The sequence below is a fragment of the Pseudophryne corroboree genome, chromosome 4, assembly GCF_028390025.1.
Source record: "Pseudophryne corroboree isolate aPseCor3 chromosome 4, aPseCor3.hap2, whole genome shotgun sequence".
NCBI classification, from domain to species: domain Eukaryota; kingdom Metazoa; phylum Chordata; class Amphibia; order Anura; family Myobatrachidae; genus Pseudophryne; species Pseudophryne corroboree.
In genome coordinates, this window is record NC_086447.1 from 368,159,464 (window position 1) to 368,181,076 (window position 21,613).

At 48.9% G+C, this 21,613-nt stretch overlaps 1 protein-coding gene across 1 annotated transcript in view; it reads right to left on the minus strand.

Moving 5' to 3' along the window:
• Window positions 1–21,613, minus strand: part of LRCH3 (leucine rich repeats and calponin homology domain containing 3) — a 318,072-nt gene that overhangs the window by 48,187 nt on the left and 248,272 nt on the right. Inside the window, exon 18 of the mRNA XM_063916572.1 lies at window positions 7,842–7,954. Coding sequence (XP_063772642.1) covers window positions 7,842–7,954 — 113 coding nt within the window. The remainder of the gene's footprint in view (window positions 1–7,841; window positions 7,955–21,613) is intronic.

Consider the following 21,613-nt stretch of genomic DNA (forward strand, 5'->3'; position numbering starts at 1 on the left):
CCGCTTTTTCTGGAATACTGGCAGGGGTAATTTTACATCTATATAGCCTCTAGGACTATATATGATGTAGATTTGCCAGCCAAGGTGTCATATATTGCCCTCAGGGCGCCCCCCCCCAGCGCCCTGCACCCTCAGTGACCGGAGTGTGAAGTGTGCATGAGGAGCAATGGCGCACAGCTGCAGTGCTGTGCGCTACCTTGGTGAAGACCGAAGTCTTCTGCCGCCGATTTTCCGGACCTCTTCTTGCTTCTGGCTCTGTAAGGGGGACGGCGGCGCGGCTCCGGGAACGAACACCAAGGCCAGTTCCATGCGGTCGATCCCTCTGGAGCTAATGGTGTCCAGTAGCCTAAGAAGCCCAAGCTAGCTGCAAGCAGGTAGGTTCGCTTCTTCTCCCCTTAGTCCCTCGATGCCCTCGATGCAGTGAGCCTGTTGCCAGCAGGTCTCACTGTAAAATAAAAAACCTAAAATAAACTTTCTTTCTAGGAGCTCAGGAGAGCCCCTAGTGTGCATCCAGCTCGGCCAGGCACAGAAATCTAACTGAGGTCTGGAGGAGGGTCATAGTGGGAGGAGCCAGTGCACACCAGATAGTACCTAATCTTTCTTTTAGAGTGCCCAGTCTCCTGCGGAGCCCGTCTATTCCCCATGGTCCTTACGGAGTTCCCAGCATCCACTAGGACGTCAGAGAAATATCCCTTCCCATTCAGAATACAATTCAAGCTTTTCACACTAACCTACAAAACCCTCACCCATTCTTCTCCCTCTTACATCTCTGACCTCATCACTCTTTACATTCCCACCCGTCCTCTTTGCTATGATAATGCACGCCGTCTCTCCTGCAAACTGATTACCTCCTCCCTACAAGATTTTGCATGTGCTGCTTCCTATCTATGGAATTCTCCACCTCTCTATAAAACTTCAAACTGGCTGTCAAGACCTACTTCTTCACCAAACCCAGCTAACTCTCCTCCTTTCCCTCCTGTCTATGCTCACTGTCTACTCCTTCGTCACTCCGGTCTGTCAGCCCCTCAACCTTTTAGATTGTAAGCTCGCAAGAGCAGGGCGTTCTTTCCTTGTGTGCTTTTCTAACTTATACTATCTTATACTCCATACTCCCTTTGATGGCACCTAAGCCCGGGTTTTCTATACTTGTCCTATATTGTCTTGAACTGTAAGTGCTGTTTTCTTGTTTTGCTCATTTAATTATGTATTCTGTAATGGGTGCTGCGGATCCCTTGTGGCACCATATAAATAAAGGATAATAATAATAATTATAATATCCACATTCAAATACCTTTCTATCAACACTAGTCAAGTTCCAAGCAAAAGCAGCCCCGTTTAATGACCTCGTTTGACCACGATGTTGTATCAACAGTGGCATCAATAGATTGGTGGAAAATGCACATTGGTTCAGAAACTGTAGCTGGTAATGAAAATATCACGGTAACAGTAGAGCAATTGCTAACAGCTGCTGCGTCATCAGCTTCAGTAGAAAGAATATTTTCAACATTTGGTTTGGTGCAGTCAAAATAGAGAAACCGCTTGGGAACTAATAAAGCTGCAAAACTTGTGTATCTTGTTAAGGTGTACAAAAACCAAATGTGTTGTCTTACTCAGATTTACAAATCAGTCAAGGCAATTGCCAATTATTGTAACTTTTAACATCAATGCTGTTTCTTTCCATTTGCAGTTTGTGTGATTTGTGTGTAGTTTGCGGTGCCATGCCATGAGAGATGTAGTCATGTCACCGGCGGTCAGGAGACCGACTGTCACAAACTCCCCCTACATTCTGCCCCCTCACAATCCAGACGGTTGTCATCCTGACCAACAGGGACTTTTCCCACTCATGGGTGTCCGCGACACCCATAGAGTGGGGATAGAACCCGTGCCGAGCCCGCAAGGGGCTGTCATTATAAATATAATACCCTAAAATAGAATTTCTATTTCTTAGCCACTGGTGTTTCCAATGTACCCCCTTGTTCAGCTCTATCAGATGTTTCACTTTATTACTAAACCACAGAAAATAGAATTTTAAATACCTACCGGTAAATCCTTTTCTCGTAGCTAATAAGGGATATTGGGGACAGATTATTACGATGGGTTTAGACTTGTCCAAAGGAGCCAGTGCACTTTAAATTTCTTCAACTGGGTGTGCTGGCTCTTCCCCTCTATGCCTCCTCCTAGAGGTCAGTTATAGGTAAAACAGTGCCCGAAGGAGAATGACATACTTGAGAGAAGGAACATAACAATAAGTGTGGTGAGATTTAGACACCAGCACACCAAAACATAACCGGATCAGCAACGGCTGGCAACATCAACAGCTGAACAGGTAACACCTAACAGAGAACCTGCAGAAAGTCAACGCACAGAGGCGGGCGCCCAATATCCCTTATGGACTACGAGAAAAGGATTTACCGGTAGGTATTTTAAATCCATAAGGGAAATTGGGGACAGATTAGTACGATGGGGATGTCCCAAAGCTTCCAGAACGTGCGGAGACATCTGCAGCACCGCCTGCCCAAACTGGGTATCCTCTTTGGCCAGGGTATCAAATTTGTAGAACTTCACAAAGGTGTTCTTCCCCGACCAGGTCGCAGCCCGACACAGTTGGAGGGCCGAAACTCCACGGGCAGCCGCCCAGCAAGACCCCACCGATTTCGTAGAGTGGGCCTTCAGAGACTGTGGAACAGGTAAGGCTGCCGACACATAGGCCTGTTGGATAGTAAGCCGAATCCAACGACCAATAGACTGCTTTGAAGCAGTGCAACCCTTCTTCTGAGCATCATACAGCACGAACAAGGAATCCGTCTTTCTGATCCGAGCCGTCCTCTTGACATAGATTTTCAAGGCTCGCATTGCATCCAATGCTTCCGGAGGGGCAGAAGTGCCTGAAGCGGACGGAATCACAATAGGTTGATTCAAGTGAAACGCGGAGACCACCTTCTGCAGGAACTGCTGTCTAGTCCGGAGCTCCGCTCTGTCCTCGTAAAAGATCAAATAGGCACTTTCACACGATAGGGCCCCTAATTCTGAGACGTCTAGCAGAAGCCAGGGCCAGTAACATCACCGTCTTCCACGTGAGGTACTTGTCTTCTACAGTCATCAGAGGTTCAAACCAGGAGGACTGTAGAAAGCGGAACACTACATCCAAATCCCAAAGTGCCGTAGGCGGCACAAACGGAGGTTGTATGTGAAGCACCCCTTGCAAGAAGGTCTGAACTTCTGGCAGGAGAGCCAACTTCTTCTGGAAGAAGACGGAAAGAGCTGAAATCTGGACCTTAATGGATCCAAGACGTAAGCCTTTATCCACTCCAGCCTGCAGGAAACAAAGGAATCTCCCCAAGTGGAATTCTGCAGATGGATATGTGCATTCCTCGCACCAATAGACATATCTCCGCCAGATAGGATAGTGTTTTGACGTCACAGGTTTACTGGCTTGCACTATAGTGGCAATGACCTTTTTGGAAAGCCCTTTGTGAGCAAAGATGTTCCGCTCAACTTCCATGCCGTCAAACGAAGCCGCCATAAGTCCGGGTAGACGAACGATCCTTGCTGAAGATTTTTTCTTCGTGGCAGAGGCCAAGGGTCCTCTCGGACATGTCCACAAGAGCCACGTACCACGCTCCTCGGGGCCAATCCGGGGCAATCATGATTACCTGCACTCCTTGATGCCTGATCCTCTTGAGTACCCTGGGGATCAATGGAATCGGAGGAAATAGGTAGACCAGCTGGTAAGGCAAAGGCGTTGTTAGCGTATCCACTGCGCTTGCCTGAGGGTCTCTGGTTCGCGAGCAATAGCAACGAAGCTTCTTGTTGAGGCAAGAGGCCATCATGTCGATCTGTGGGCAGCCCCACCTGTCGGGTCTGTTGAAACACCTGAGGGTGTAGTCCCCACTCCCCTGGGTGAAGATCGTGGCGACTGAGGTAGTCCTCTTCCCAGTTGTCCACCCCCGGAATGAAGATTGCGGACAGTGCTCTTGCATTTCCTTCTGCCCAGAAGAGTATTCTTGACACTTCTCGCATGCAGGCTCTGCTTTATGTCCCTCCTTGTCGACTGATGTACGCCTCAGCTGTGGCGTTATCAGACTGAACCTGGATCGCCCGATCCTGGAGTAGAGGGGATGCCTGAATCAGAGCATTGTAGATGGCCCGAAGTTTCAGGATGTTGATTGGAAGGAGGGCTTCTTGGACAGACCACCTGTCCTGGAACTGCGCCCCCTGGGTGACAGCTTTCCATACTCTGACTCGCATCCGTCGTGAGGAGGATCCAACCCGGAATCCCAAAGCGTTGACTTTCCAGCAGGTTGGAAGACTGTAGCCACCACAGGAGTGAAATCCTGGCCTGGGGTGACAGCCAAATCATCCGATGCATCTGAAGATGGGAAGCAGACCACTTGTTCAGGATATCCAATTGGAATGGTCTGGCATGAAACCTTCCGAACTGTATCGCCTCGTACGAGGCCACCATCTTTCCCAACAACTTTATGCAAAGATGAATGGATACTCGGGCAGGTCGGAGCACCATGCGAACCATTTCTTGAAATGTTCTCACTTTTTCCTCTGAGAGGAACACTTTCTGTGCTACAGTATCCAGGAGCATCCCCAGAAACAGGAGCCGCTGAAACGGTTCCAGGTGGGACTTCAGCAGATTGAGGATCCACCTGTGGTGAGACAGAAGTTGGATAGTGCGATCTAGATGGAGCAATAGAAGCTCCCTGGTACTCGCTTTTATCAGGAGATCGTCCAGGTATGGAATTACGTTGACCCCCATGGACCATGAGCTGAAACATCAATTCCGCCATCACCTTCGTGAACACCCTCGGAGCTGTAGACAGGCCGAAGGGTAACGCCTGAAACTGATAGTGATCGTTCAGTAGGGCGAACCGCAGATAGGCCTGATGAGGCCGCCAAATTGGGATATGGAGGTAAGCGTCCATGATATCCAGGGACACAAGGAATCCCCGTTGTTCCAGGCCTGCGATCACTGCTCTCAAAGATTCCATCTTGAATTTGAAAACCTTCAGGTAAGGATTCAAGGACTTCAGATTCAGAATGGGTCTCACAGACCAGTCTGGTTTTGGTACTACGAATAGACTGGAGTAGTAACCCTGTCCTCATTGATGTAGGGGTACTGGAACAATGACCTGGGACTGGACCTGCTTAGTTACGGCCAGTAATAGCGTACCACGCATATTTTCCAAAGCTGGTAAGCCTGATTTGAAAAATCGTTGGGGAGGAACACCATCGAACTCCAGCTTGTAACCCTGAAAGACAAGGTTCCTTACCCAAGCATCTTGGCAGGAACCGTCCCAGATGTGGCTGTAGTGACATAACCAAGCTCCCACCACGAGATCCCCTTTGGGGTGGGTGGGCACCGTCATGCTGAAGTCTTTGCAGAAGCAGAACTGGTGCTCTGGTCCTGAGATCCGGCAATGGCGTTGGGAGGCCCCCGTGGCTCTAGATTGAAATCTGGAGGACCAAAAGGACTGAGTAGACGGTCCCAGGTAAAACGTGGATTTCCCAGCAGTAGCTCTGGAAATCCATGTATCCAATTCACCTCCAAAAAGCCATTCACCTGTGAAGGGAGGATAATCCACATTACATTTGGAGTCAGCATCAGCAATCCACTGACACAACCATATGGCTCTGCGCGCAGACACAGCCATAGCCGTGGTCCTAGAGTAAATATTGCCAATCTCTTTAAGAGAGTCACAGAGGACTCTAGCAGTGTCCTGAATGTGTTTTTGGAAAGTTACCGTAGTGACTAAGTTCATATCACCCGAAAGACCTTCCTGAATTTGAGTAGCCCAGGAATGAATTGCATGTGTCATCCAGCAACCTGCAATGACCGGTCTTTGAGCTACACCTGCAGCAGTGTAGATAGGAAAATTGAGACCACTCTGAAATCTATCTGCCGGGTCCTTTACCATAAAGGAGCCCGGAGCAGGGGGTACCACCTTCTTAGATAGGCGAAAGACTGAGACGTCTACTGCTGGAGACTCTTACCAGAATTTCCTGCCTTCAGGGGCAAAGGGGAATGTGTGCAAAAACCGTTTGGACACCTGATATTTCTTATCTGGATTCTTCCAGACTATTTTAAATATATCATCCAATTCCTTGGAGTCAGGAAATGTGACTGTCATTTTGTCTTGTGGGAGGAAAAATGACTGCTGATTATTAGCATCCTCCAGGGGGAGCTTTAAGACATCCCGAATAGCCAATATGAGGGGTTCAATACCCTGAGTAGGGGTGGAATCCCCGCTTATGGGGTCCACATCATTCCCATCCTCCTATATATCATCATCAGTATCTGATAGAACTGCAGGTAAAGCACGGTTTTGTGCACCTGCAGTGGACAGGGGGGGATGTTTAGCAGGAAGATTTGCCACTGATTGTTGCAGTTCCTGAGTCTTATTGGCATTTGAAGTGAGTTGAGATGACATATCAGACATCATAGTTTTTGTAGCCCCCAGTCAGGAGGGCTCTTGACTCTCCCCAACATAATCATCAGCATTTTGTGATGACTGACTACACTGCTCACATGAAATTGAGCCAGATAAGCTAGGGGAAAATCTAGCATTACACACACTGCATAACTTCTGTTTTTTACCATTGTGAAAAAGAAAAACTGGTATAATACACATACAACACAGCCTGAAATACAATACCAGCATACCCTATTGCATGTGAGATGAGACACAGGAGAGAGGACACCTGCGCACCCAACGCGGCACAGTCCCCAGTGAAGCTATCAGCGTTTCACATAAACAATGAGACTGTCTTTGAAATTCCGTCAGAGGGATGATATTTGTGCACAATATAGTGGCTCTCCCCCTCTACACTGGGTACCAGTGATCCAGCGTGTGACCGTTATGGAGGAGCTGTGTGAGGCTGCTGCTTATGCAGAGGAAGGCGCCGAAATGCAGCGGAGCCCGCTCTGATGTAGCTCCGCCCCCCGCCATGGCGCCGGAGCTACTGTGTAATCTTTATACTGCCCATGTCTCTCCTAAGTGTTTGTAGCCTCACATAAATGCTTGGTACAAGGTATATTAGCCAGTCCCACGCAGGGGCTACAGCGGGTCCCCCCCAGGAGGGACCCGTACGCCTCACCTGCGCTTCTGCCACACAGTGAACCGGGGATCCCCCTAGCTGGGTCCCCGGTGTGTACTCACCAACGATGATCACCTTCAGGCAGCGTTAGGGGTGTGCGGCATGCTGCGGCAGCAACAACCAAGGAGCCATGCCCCGCTGAACAAATGGCCCCTCAGGACAGTGGTCCTGCAGCGGGGAAGCAGCTCTGCACCTCAAGAGGCCGGTGACCGCCCCCCCAACTCCCATGGCACAGGTATGCTGTTGCTTAAACAGCATACTGAAAGAAATAAAAATGTAAAAGAATTTGAAGAAAAACTCTGGAGCTTGCAGAGTGTGCATCCTCTCCTGAAGGCACTTTTTTCTAAACTGACCTGTAGGAGGCGGCATAGAGGGTAGGAGCCAGCACACCCAGTTGAGATTTTTTTTTTTAAGTGCACTGGCTCCTTTGGACCCGTCTATAACCATCGTACTAATCTGTCCCCAATAGCCCTTATGGATGCTAGAGAAACATATATTACTACAGCTTTCAATGTGTCTAGTAATTAAAGCACTAGTCATTATGGCCTCCTGAGAGAGACCCCATTTTGATGGATACATGGACATTCAGTAAGAAACTTCTAATTATTACACAGGAAAATCCTGGACTTGGAATAAAAGGTACAGGAATGAAAGACCACTATTTGCGCAACCACCTGTGCAATAGAGTAAACAATATGGAATTTGAGTGTTGTTGGGGAATAGAACAAACCAACCTTTCTTAGCTGCTCTGTCACCTCTAGCTCTTCCTGACGAATTTTAGTGCTATGTACTGTCCTGGAGTTTGAGAAATCACCGGAAGAAGCAGGGGTGAGAGGAGGTGTGTTACCTGTCAAGAAAATGTTTTTAATGAAAAAAGTAGAAAAGAAAACCGAGTTGTAGTAACATATTAATGACACACATTGCATCTAAAATAGGTGTATAGCGATTGGGTCTTACGTTTGGAATTAAACAATCTCACACAACACAAATGTTTCAAATAGTTTATTAAAGAAAGTTAAAGAAATACAATATAGAAATATAATGCCAAGACTACAAGTTTTAGGATTATGTATGGACATACGTAAAATGGACCATATAAAGAGTACGTCCAGTAGTTCAATGGTTACCGATAAAAGCCACTATTATTTGAGATGGGAGAGGAGCAATTCATGACACCATCAGCTAATACACGTTAGCGTTACTAGAGCTAAAAGCCTTTTAATTATAAAAGGCAAATAAACCATGAAATCACTCTCTGATGTAGGAGCAGATGCAAATGGACATGTACATGCAAGCATTCGCTTTGTGGTGTCAAATGTGAAGATGCCTGCAGTGCTCACAATGACTAAAATATAATAAAGTGACATTCCGGTGGGCAGTCGGGTTGCGGTAGTTAGGGCGACATGCATTAGGTCGACAAGCATTGGGTCGACCAGTAAAGGTCGACAGGGTGTCTAGGTCGACAGGTCAAAAGGTCGACATGAGTTTTTGACGATTTTTTTTCTTTCATTTTTTTGACCTTTTTCATACTTTACGATCCACGTGGACTACTAATGGGAACGGTAATCTGTGCAGAGTGCAGCAGGAGCGGAGCAAGGCACCTTGCCCAAAGCATGGCAAGCGAAACGAGCCATGCGAGGGGACGCGGTGCACTAATTGCGGTTCCCCGTCACTCTAAGAAGAAAAATACACCAAAAAAAGTTAAAACACCCATGTCGATCTTTTGACCTGTCGACCTTGCACATGTCGACCTAACAACCCTGTCGACCTAGACACCCAGCCGACTTAGCGCATGTCGACCTTTAGTGGTTGACACAATGCATGTCGACCTAATGTGTGTCGACCCAACAACCCATACCCGGGCAGTCAAAGCTACTGGACACATTTTACTGGAGCTCCCCAATGCTTCAGTGCAGCCACCTCCTCCCATCAGGTCTGCAGTTGATACGGTCACATCACTATCCAGAACGCATCGCAGACACCTGGCCCTGGCTTATTCACGGACATACAGTCCTTGCAGTCATCCGGCTTCTTGCCAGTGCTGCTGGGCATTTTCCTACTTTACCCCTTTCAGCTGTGGCATTACAAGGCGGTCACAGCCTCCTGGAACACTACTGGATATATTATCTACAGCCATACACAGCCAGTATTTACCTCCTGCAGAGATTAGGCAGACCACGTGTGACTTGATTTAAACATGTCTTCCTAATAGCAGTGATTCACGCAGTGTTCTAAGACTGCCCCTTTAACATCGCTAGCCTGTAAATGGGTGTTATGAAACCTATATACCACCAACTCCATTCAACGTTTAGTGTTAAAAGGAGAGTTCTGGTAAACTTACCATGGTTAACTCTCTTTCTGCGAAGTACATTGGGTTCCACAGGGAAACATCGGGATGTAGAGTGGATCTTGATCCAGAAGCACCAACAGGCTAAAGCTTTAGGCTGTACCAGGATGCATTGGGGCCTCCTCTATAACCCCACCTCCAAGCACTGTGAGCTCAGTTTCGTTAAAAAGTCCAATGCAGGAGTAGGCAAGAGAGAATGCAGATGTTAGTCACATAGAAACACATTCTCACGACAGGAGAAGGGACCAACGGCTAATGCCATACAAACTCATAGAAACTAGGTGCGTCAGGGTGGGCGCCCTGTGGAACCCAATGTACCTTGCAGAAAAAGAGTTAACAATGGCAAGTCTAAATCAATTCCTCAAGGGAGGGCACGCGCCTTAGCGGGTATGAGAACCCAGCGTACAAAGGAAGCATTCTGGTTGGCGGAAGTATCAAAGGCATAGAACCTAATGAACGTGTTCACTGAGGACCATGTAGCCGCCTTGCATAATTGTTCTGCGGGCGGGCCGCCCAAGAAGGTCCTACAGACCGAGTAGAATGGGCTTTAATAGCAGCAGGAGCTGGGAGATCCGCCTGCGCATAAAGCTTGTGCAATCACCATTCTTATCCATATAGCCAAGGTTTGCTTATTCGCAGGACAGCCACGTTTGTGGAAACCAAACAGGACAGTAAGAGTATCTGACCTCCTGATAGAGGCAGTCCTCTCCACATATATACGGAGAGACCTTTTCACATCCAAAGACCGCTCTTTGGAGGACAAATCAGAAGAGATAAAGGTCGGAACCACAATCTCTTGGTTAAGGTGAAAAGATGACACCACCTTAAGTAAAAAACCAGGGCGAGTTCTAAGAACTGCTCGGTCACGATGAAATATTAGAAAGGGTGGACTACAGGACAATGCGCCCAAATGTGACACCCTTCTAGCAGAAGCAATAGCCAGTAAGAACAAGACCTAGGCCGTGAGACATTTAAGGTCCACCGACTCAAGAGGTTCAAATGGAGACTCTTGCAGGGCATTCAGGATAACAGACAGATCCCATGGAGCAACAGGAGGGACATAGGGAGGCTGAATCCATAAGACACCCTGAGTGAATGTATGAACATCAGGTACAGACGCAATATTTCTCTGAAACCAAACCGACAAGGAAGATATGTGAACCTTGAGGGAGACCAAACGAAGGCCTAAGTCCAGTCCGCGTTGCAGAAAGGCCAGAATTCTGGACGTTCTGAATCTGTTTGCATCATAATTCTTCTCAGCACACCAGGTGAAGTAAGAATTACAGACCCTGTAATAAATCCGGGCAGATACCGGTTTGCGGGCTTTCAACATAGTTCGGATAACCGCCCACTGGATGAAACACACAAGGCAGCCGAAAGTTCCATGGAATTGCCAGTGCGTCCACGAACGCTGCTTGAGGATCACTGGTCCTTGATCCGAAGACCAGAACCTTGTGATTATGTCGAGATGCCATCAGGTCTACATCTGGTAGGCCCCACTTGTCCACTAGGAGTTAAAAGACATCTAGATGAAGACTCCACTCTTCGGCGTGCATGTCCTGGCGACTGAGGAAATCCGCTTTCCAGTTTAGGACGCCCGGAATGAACACTGCCAGGTAGATGGCGTTCCTCCCAACAAAGAATTTTTGACACGTCCATCATAGCCATGCGGCTTCGTGTGCGCCTTGATGGTTTATGTATGCCACCGTGGTGGCATTGTCTGACCGTACTTGATCCGGCCTGTTCTGTACGAGAGGCAGGGCAAGAGTCAATGCATTGAAAACCAACCACAACTCCAGAATGTTTATTGGGAGGAGGGATTCCTCCTTGGTCCAGCGAACGTGAAAAGAGAGTTGCTCCACTCAGGCTGGCGTCCGCTGTCAGCAGCACCCAGTCGGGGATCCAGAAGGGACGGCCCCTGCTCAATTGCTGGTCCTGTAGCCACCAGGTCAGCGACAGACAAACCTCCAGAGTGATCATGTGAGATCTGATCAGATGAGGTAGGCCGTCCCACTTGGAAAGGATTAACCTCTGCAGAGGACAAGAATGAAATTGAGCGTACTCTACCATGTCAAAAGCTGACACCATCAGGCCAAGTACTTGCATCGCCGAGTGTATCGACACTCTGGGGCAACAAAGGAAGCATCTTATCCTGTCTTGAAGCCTCAGGACTTTTTCTGGAGACAGAAACAGGTGCTGACTGTGTGTCCAGGAGTGCCCCTAGGTGCACCATTTTCTGAGCTGGGACCAGCGAGGATTTCTTCCAATTGATGAGCCACCCGTGGGCTTGTAGGAAGCTCACCGTCAGCTGCAGATGAGTGGGGAGGACATCGTGGGAGTTTGCCACAATCAGCAAGTCGTCCAGATACGGCAGGATCCTGACTCCCTGGCGATGGAGATGGGCCGTCATTACGGCCAAGACCTTGGTGAAGATCCGAGGAGCCGTAGCCAGTCCAAATGGCAAAGCCTGGAACTGATAGTGGAGGTCGCCAATAGCAAACGCCAAATATTGCTGATGCGACATGGCAATAGGTATATGCAGGTACGCATCCTGTACATCCAGGGATACCATATAGTCTCCGGGTTCCATAGCCAGTACAATTGAGCGCAGTGTTTCCATACGGAACTTGGACACTCTCACAAACTTGTTCAATGATTTGAGGTTGAGTATAGGACGGAAAGACCCATTGGGTTTTGCAACTAGAAACAGGGTCGAGTAGTAACCTCTGCCTCTGTGGGACAGAGGTACCGGCACTACCACTCCTGTATTCAGGAGGGAACTCACAACCTTTTGTTTTGCAGAGTTTGCGCCTTTAACGGATCCGAAGGGATAACCGTGGTGCAAAACTGGCGAGGAGACTGCGTACCCGTGAGAGACAACTTCCTGCACCCATACGTCTTAAGTGGCCTTTAACCAGACCTGGGTGAACTACAGGAGTCAGCCTCCAACACTGGGGTCCCCCAGGGAAGGGGCCTGCCCCTTCATGCAGCAGGCTTGTTTAGAAGCAGGCTGACGAGCTGCCCAGGATTGTTTAGACTTGGGCTTTGTGGTTTTGGGAGCACAATACTGTCTCGGGTATGCCTGACCTTTTGCTTTCCCTTGAGGCCGAAAGGAACGAAAAGTGGTACCTTTTGCCTTCTGTGCAGAAGGATTAGTATTTGGGAGAAAAGCAGTCTTAGCAGCTGCCAAATCAGACACAATTTTATTAAGGTCTTCACCAAACAAAATGTCCCCCTTAAAGGGGAGTACCTCCAAGGTCTTTTTGGAGTCTAGGTCCACCTTCCATGACCTCAACCACAGAATACGGGTAGCCAGGACAGAAGTAATTAACGCCTTGGCTGCCAACACACTTGCCTCATAGGACACCTCCTTCAAGTAATAGGCGGCGGTGGTAATGTGAGACAGATATTGTCTGGCATTGTCAGATACATCATCGGCAGCTCTTCCTCTAATGCCTGAACCCATGCTTCAATACCTTTTGCAGCCCAACAGGCTGCAATAGTGGGTCTATGTACAGCACCTGTAAGGGAGTAAATATATTTCAAGCATCCCTCCACACGCTTATCTGTCGGTTCCTTCAGTGAAGGGACAGTGGTGACAGGCAGAGTAGATGACACCACTAGACTGGTGGGGTGGTCTTCAGTATGCCGGCTGTCGGGATCCCGGCGCACAGTATACCGGCGCTGGAATCCCGACAGCCAGCATAACGACACTTTTTCTCCCTCTTGGGGGTCCACAACCCCCCTGGAGGGAGAATAAATAGCGTGGCGCATGTAGCGCGCCACCGTGCTCGCAAGGGGCTCATTTGCGCTCGCCCAGCTGTCGGTAAGCCGGCGGTTGGGATTCTGGCGCCGGTATGCTGGCCGCCGGCATACACTACTACACCCATGGGGTGACATGAGAATCCACCAGCAGTGAATTTTCCTACTTGCTACATAACTGTGCAGGGATGGGATAGCGAGCCAAGGCCCGTTTAGACAGAGGGAATTTCTTCCCTGGATTAGACCACTGTTCCTGCCTGATGTCCACTAATGGTCAGAATCGGGTAATAGATTTTTCACCACCTTCTGTCGTTTAAACATATCAGTTTTCTTAGCCACAGTAATGGAATCCTCATCATCAGTGATTTGCAGGATTTGCTTAATAGCAGATCCTACAAATCACTGAGGGACAGGGACCTCAATTTGCAATTGAGAATCCCTAGTCCGAAACACCTGATTCAGTGTCTGACAGGACAGTATGCTCCACCTCCTCTTCAGATGAAACATCTGAGAGATTCATGGATTGTGAGGAGGAAGCAGCCTGCTTAGATGACCCAGAGACACGGGAGTGACCTGGACTAGATTTTTGTCTGACCAAGGATTGATTTAATTGCTGCAACTGGTTAGACAAATTTTCCACCCAACGCAGATTAACCATAGGGACAATTTGTGGCTGTAGTGGCACAGGTGGTCCCATAGGGGGCATAAGGCATTCCACCAGAGTACCCAGTAGGTTTGTGAACGCAGCCCAGGGTGGCTCCTGATTGGTTACAGGAGCTGCGGACTCACTGGGAGATGTATGACACCAGTACACAGATCATACAAAACTTCCCCCTCAAGTAAATCTTTGGTGCATGCTCTGCATGATGCAGGAGCGTCCACAGACTTACTGCCCTTCTTGTTAGACATTGTACACATATGCAACAACAGAGCGGTTTAGTATGATAAAGCCAGACAAGAGTACAATACCTGGGAATAAACCCGTTAGTATGTGACTGAATACACAGTACACACCACCTGCAAATAAATCCGGTATTATGTGATTGAGTACACAGTAAAATGCACTATATATATATATATATGACCCAGACGCACCCAGTCCCTTAGGGTACAGAATATAGTGATAGATATATCTGGGAAACACTGAAAGTGAAACCACACAGCAGATACAGGCACACACAGTCACAGGCAATGCAGATAATTATTATGACAAAGCTGCACTGGACTAGTATATGTACAAATATATATATATATATATATATATATATATAAACACAGCTCGGTATATATCAGAATACTTTCTTAACGAACGCTGTCTGTATAAAGACATGTAGAATACTCAAGTGTTTGTAGAGTCATAGTGCTTTATACAGGTGACTTTACAAGGGAGACCTTGCCCTGCAGTCCCGGAGACCAGCCGCACCTATGCTTAGAAGATGGCGCCCAGCGTCTCAGTCAGGGAGTGAGGGAGAGTGTGAGGCAGCTCCAGAGCGGGAAAAATAAGATTTTAAACCTACCGGTAAATCTTTTTCTCCTAGTCCGTAGAGGATGCTGGGGACTCCGTAAGGACCATGGGGAATAGACGGGCTCCGCAGGAGACATGGGCACTAAAAAGAACTTTAGATATGGGTGTGCACTGGCTCCTCCCTCTATGCCCCTCCTCCAGACCTCAATTAGAGAAACTGTGCCCAGAGGAGACGGACAGTACGAGGAAAGGATTTTTGTTAATCTAAGGGCAAGATTCATACCAGCCCACACCATCCACACCGTATAACATGGATATACGAACCAGTCAACAGTATGAAACAAAACAGCATCAGCCCGAGACTGATCAAAACTGTAACATAACCCTTATGTAAGGAGAAACTATATACATGTCTTGCAGAATGTAGTCTGCACTGGGACGGGTGCCCAGCATCCTCTAAGGACTAGGAGAAAAAGATTTACTGGTAGGTTTAAAATCTTATTTTCTCTTACGTCCTAGAGGATGCTGGGGACTCTGTAAGGACCATGGGGATTATACCAAAGCTCCAAAACGGGCGGGAGAGTGCGGATGACTCTGCAGCACCGATTGAGCAAACATGAGGTCCTCATCAGCCAGGGTATCAAACTTGTAGAACTTTGCAAAGGTGTCTGAACCCGACCAAGTAGCAGCTCGGCAAAGCTGTAATGTCGAGACACCTCGGGCAGCCGCCCAAGAAGAGCCCACCTTCCTAGTGGAATGGGCCTTCACCGAATTTGGTACCGGCAATCCAGCCGAAGAATGAGCATGCTGAATCGTGTTACAGATCCAGCGAGCAATAGTCTGCTTAGAAGCAGGAGCGTCAACCTTGTTGGCTGCATACAGGACAAACAGAGCCTCCGTTTTCCTCACCCGAGCCGTTCTGGCTACATAAATTTTCAATGCCCTGACCACATCAAGGGACTCGGAATCCTCCAAGTCCCGCGTAGCCACAGGCATCACAATAGGTTGGTTCATATGAAAAGATGAAACCACCTTGGGCAAAAATTGAGGATGAGTCCGCAACTCTGCTCTATCCACATGGAAAACCAGATAGGGGCTTTTGTGAGATAAAGCCGCCAATTCCGACACTCGCCTTGCCGATGCCAAGGCCAACAACATGACCACTTTTCAAGTGAGATACATTAATTCCACCGTTTGAAGAGGCTCAAACCAGTGAGACTTAAGGAACCGCAACACCACGTTAAGGTCCCAGGGTGCCACTGGAGGTACAAAAGGAGGCTGGATATGCAGCACTCCCTTCACAAAAGTCTGTACTTCCGGAAGAGAAGCCAATCCCTTCTGAAAGAAAATGGATAGGGCCGAAATCTGAACCTTAATGGAACCTAATTTTAGGCCCAAATTCACTCCAGTCTGTAGGAAGTGAAGGAAACGGCCCAGATGGAATTCTTCCGGAGGAGCATTCCTGGACTCACACCAAGAGACATACTTCCTCCAAATACGGTGATAATGTTTTGCTGTCACGTCCTTCCTAGCCTTTATCAGAGTAGGAATGACCTCATCCGGAATGCCCTTTTTTGCTAGGATCCGGCGTTCAACCGTCATGCCGTCAAACGCAGCCGCGGTAAGTCTTGGAACACACAGGGCCCCTGTTGTAACAGGTCCTCTCTGAGAGGAAGAGGCCACGGATCTTCTGTGAGCATTTCCTGCAGATCCGGATACCAGGCCCTTCGAGGCCAATCTGGAACAATGAGAATTGTCTGTACTCTTCTTCGTTTTATGATTCTCAATATCTTGGAGATGAGAGGAAGAGGAGGAAACACATAGACCAACTGGAACACCCACTGTCACCAGGGCGTCCACTGCTACCGCCTGAGGGTCCCTTGACCTGGCGCAATACCTCGGTAGCTTTTTGTTGAGGCGTGACGCCATCATGTCTATCTGAGGCAGTCCCCACTCTCCTGGATGTAGATCGTGTCTGCTGAGGAAGTCTGCTTTCCAGTTGTCCACTCCCGGAATGAAGACTGCTGTCAGAGCGCTTACATGACTTTCCGCCCAGCGAAGAATCCTGGTGGCTTCTGCCATTGCCACTCTGCTCTTTGTTCCGCCTTGGCGGTTTACATGAGCCACTGCGGTGATGTTGTCTGACTGAATCAGAACCGGTAGGTTGCGAAGCAAAGTCTCCGCTTGACGAAGGCCGTTGTATATGGCCCTTAATTCCAGTACGTTGATGTGAAGACAAGCCTCCTAGCTTGACCAGAGACCTTGGAAGTTTCTTCCCTGTGTGACTGCTCCCCAACCTCGGAGGATCGCGTCCGTGGTTATCAGAACCCAGTCCTGAATGCCGAACCTGCGACCCTCTAGAAGGTGAGCACTTTGCAGCCACCACAGGAGAGATACCCTGGCCCTGGGGGATAGGCTGACCATCTGATGAATCTGTAGATGTGACCCGGACCACTTGTCCAGAAGGTCCCACTGAAAAGTCCTCGCATGGAACCTGCCGAACGGAATGGCCTCGTAAGACGCCACCATCTTTCCCAGAACTCGGGTGCAGTGATGCACCGACACCCTTTTTGGCTTCAAGAGGTCCCTGACCAAACTCATGAGTTCTTGGGCCTTTTCCATCTGGAGATAAACCCTTTTCTGGTCTGTATCCAGAATCATGCCTAAGAAAGGCAAACGGGTCGTCGGAACCAACTGTGAGTTCGGGATATTGAGAATCCAGCCGTGCTGCTGCAACACCCTCAGGGAAAGCGATACGCTGTTCAGTACCTGCTCTCTTGATCTCGCTTTTAATAGGAGATCGTCCAAGTACGGGATAATTGTGACACCCTGCTTGCGCAGGAGCACCATCATTTCCGCCATTACCTTGGTGAAAATCCTCGGGGGCCGTGGAAAGCCCAAACGGCAACGTCTGAAATTGGTAATGACAATCCTGTACAGCAAGTCTCAGGTGCGCCTGATAAGGCGGTTATAAGCAGAGACACCCTGGCCCTTGGGGACAGGGTGATCAACCGATGCATCTGAAGATGCGATCCGGACCATTTGTCTAACAGATCCCACTGAAAGATCCTTGCATGGAACCTGCCGAATGGAATTGCTTCGTAAGCAGCCACCATCTTTCCCAGGACTCGCGTGCAGTGATGCACCGATACCTGTTTTGGTTTCAGGAGGTCCCTGACCAGAGATGACAATTCCTGGGCCTTCTCCACCGGGAGAAACACCTTCTTCTGTTCTGTGTCCAGAATCATGCCCAGGAAAAGCAGACGCGTTGCAGGAATCAGCTGCTAATTTGGGATATTCAGAATCCAGCCGTGCTGTTGCAACACTTCCTGAGAGAGTGCTACGCTGACCAACAACTGCTCTCTGGACCTCGCCTTTATGAGGAGATCGTCCAAGTACGGGATAATTATAACTCCCTTCTTCCGAAGGAGTATCATCATTTCGGCCATTACCTTGGTAAATATTCTCGGTGCCGTGGAGAGACCAAACGGCAACGTCTGGAATTGGTAATGACAGTCTTGTACCACAAACCTGAGGTATTCCTGGTGAGGTGGGTAAATGGGGACATGAAGGTATGCATCCTTTATGTCCAGGGACACCATATAATCCCCCCCTTCCAGGCTGGCTATGACCGCTCTGAGCGATTCCATCTTGAACTTGAACCTTTTTAAGTATAGGTTCAAGGATTTTAAATTTAAAATGGGTCTGACCGAATCATCCGGTTTCGGGACCACAAACGGTTGAGTAATACCCTATCCCCTGCTGAACCAGGGGAACCTTGACCACCACTTGTTGAAGACACAATTTTTTAATTGCATTTAAAACTATCTCCCTCTCTGGGGGAGAAGCCGGTAGGGCCGATTTGAAAAACCGGCGAGGAGGCACCTCTTCGAATTCCAGCTTGTAACCCTGGGAAACAATTTCTATTGCCCAGGGATCCACCTGTGAGTGGACCCAGACGTGGCTGAATAGTCGAAGACGTGCCCCCACTGGGGCGGACTCCCTCAGCGGAGCCCCAGCGTCATGCAGTGGATTTTGTAGAGGCCGAGGAGGACTTCTGCTCCTGGGAACTAGCTGTGGTTGGCAGCTTTTCCCCCCTGCCCTTACCTCTGGCAAGAAAGGAAGATCCAAGCACTCTCTTGGGTTTATGCGACCGAAAGGACTGCATCTGATAATGTGGCGTTTTCTTAGGCTGTGAGGAAACATAAGGCAAAAAAGCTGATTTACCTGCCGTAGCTGTGGAAACTAGGTCCGTGAGACCTTCCCCAAACAATTCCTCACCCCTGTAAGGTAAAACCCCCATATGCCTCTTCGAGTCGGCATCACCCGTCCATTGTCGGGTCCATAGGGCTCGTCTAGCAGAAATCGCCATAACGTTGGCTCTGGAACCCAGTAGGCCAACGTCTCTCTGAGCATCTTTCATATATAGGACAGCATCTTTAATATGACCCAGGGTCAATAAAATGGTTTCCTTATCCAGCGTATCTATATCAGCAGATAAGGTATCTGTCCAAGCTGCTACAGCCTTACAAACCCAAGCCGACGCAATCGCCGGTCTGAGTAAGGTACCAGTATGTATGTAAATTGACTTCAAGGTAGTCTCCTGCCTGCGATCAGCAGGATCCTTGAGGGTTGCCGTATCTTGAGATGGCAGCGCTACCTTTTTGGATAAGCGTGTCAATGCTTTGTCCACCCTTGGGGAGGATTCCCACCGTATCCAGTCCTTAGCCGGGAAAGGATACGCCATAAGAATCCTTTGGAAATCTGCAGTTTTTTGTCTGGAGATTCCCAAGCCTTTTCAAATAACTCGTTCAGCTCATGAGATGGGGGAAAGGTAACCTCAGGTTTCTTTTCCTTATACATGCGCACCCTCGTGTCAGGGACAGAGGGGTCATCTGTGATATGCAACACATCGCAGTAATCATATAATGAATACTTTTAGCCAATTTTGGCTATAACTTTGCATCGTAGTCGACACTGGAGTCAGAATCCGTGTCGGTATCAGTGTCTACTACTTGGGATAGTGGGTGCTTTTGAGACCCCGAAGGTTCCTGCGACATAGTGAAAGGCAGGGCTTTACTCCCTGTACCTTCCCTGGACTCTGCTTTGTCCAACCTTTTGTGTAATAAATTCACATTTGCATTTAAAATATTCCACATATGCAACCAGTCAGGTGTCGGCGTTGCCGACGGAGACACCACACTCATTTGCTCCATCTCCTCCCTAGAAGAGCCTTCCGCTTCAGACATGCCGACACCTGTGTACCGACACCCCACACACTCAGGGAATTCTCTATCTGGAGACAGTTCCCCCATAAGGCCCTTTGGAGAGACAGAGAGAGAGTATGCCAGCACACACCCAGTGCCAATGACCCTGGAAAAAATACCCAGATAGCGCTTTTATTAAATATATATTCACTGCGTCAAATTATGTGCCCCCCCCCTTCTTTAAAACCCTCTGTCACCGTGTTCAGCAGGGGAGAGCCCGGGGAGCCAGCTTCTCAGCGGTGTGCTGTGGAGAAAATAGCGCAGGTGAGTGCTGAGGGATCAAGCTCCGCCCCCTCAGCGGCGGGTTTCGGTCCCGCTCGATTCCTTTTGAAAACTGGCGGGGGATCTCCAATATACAGTGCAGAGCCTATATATATATATATATATATATATATATATATATATATATATATATATATATATATAAACTTATTTTGCCAGTCCCAGAGGTTTAAATTGCTGCCCAGGGTGCCCCCCCTGCGCCCTGCACCCTTACAGTGCCTGCCGTGTGTGTTTTGTGTGGGAACAATGGCTCGCTGCGCGTTACCTCAGTGAAGATCTGAAGTCTTCTGCCGCCTCTGAAGTCTTCTTATCTTCTCATACTCACCCGGCTTCTATCTTCCGGCTCTATGAGGACGACGGCGGCGCGGCTCAGGGACAAACAGCTAGGATAGACCTGCGTTCCGACTCCCTCTGGAGCTAATGGTGTCCAGTAGCCTAAGAAGCAGAGCCTAGCATTTAAGTAGGTCTGTTTCTCTCCCCTCAGTCCCTCGATGCAGGGAGCCTGTTGCCAGCAGGCTCCCTGAAAATAAAAAAAACCTAACAAAAATTCTTTCTTTCAGAAAACTCAGGAGAGCTCCCTGTAATGCAACCAGTCTCCTCTGGGCACAGTATCAAACTGAGGTCTGGAGGAGGGGCATAGAGGGAGGAGCCAGTGCACACCCATATCTAAAGTTCTTTTTAGTGCCCATGTCTCCTGCAGAGCCTGTCTATTCCCCATGGTCCTTACGGAGTCCCCGGCAACGTAAGAGAAATCTGCAGTAGATGGTGCCCTGGGCCTGGAGAGGGGCTACAGGTCAAGCGCCACCTCCCCTATGCTGGACTTCCACCCCAGGTACTGTGAGTTTTATTAAATGGGGTGTTAGTACACCCGACCTGTACTCAATACGCCCCTGTGGTCTAGTGGGGTCCCTGCTCGGTGACCGTGTCCACATCAGCGTCGCGGTTCATCTACCTAGACCGCGACAGGAACGCGATTTAATAACGGGTCCCGCCTGGGGGACCCTCTTACCTCCCACCCGTAGCAGCCATGCGAACCAGGAGAGCGTCTGCGACCATGTGCCTAAAGTCAAAGCGTCTCTGCCACAAGTACCTGGGAACAGGCCACGGGAGTATGTGACGCCGCTTGGGCAGTGATGGAGCCACAGCACCGAATCTCACACTGACATATCAGCGCTGCCGCCGTTGAAGTCTTCTTAGAAAGCTTTTCAGGGCTGCCCAGTGCAGCACCCCCCGTTAAGTGACCTGCTGCTGCAGGCACCAACTCAAAACAGATCTCACAGTGCCTGTAGGCGGGGTCATAGAGGAGGCCCCAATGCATCCTGGGACAGCCTAAAGCTTTAGCCTGTTGGTGCCTCTGGATCAGGATCCACTCTACACCCTGAT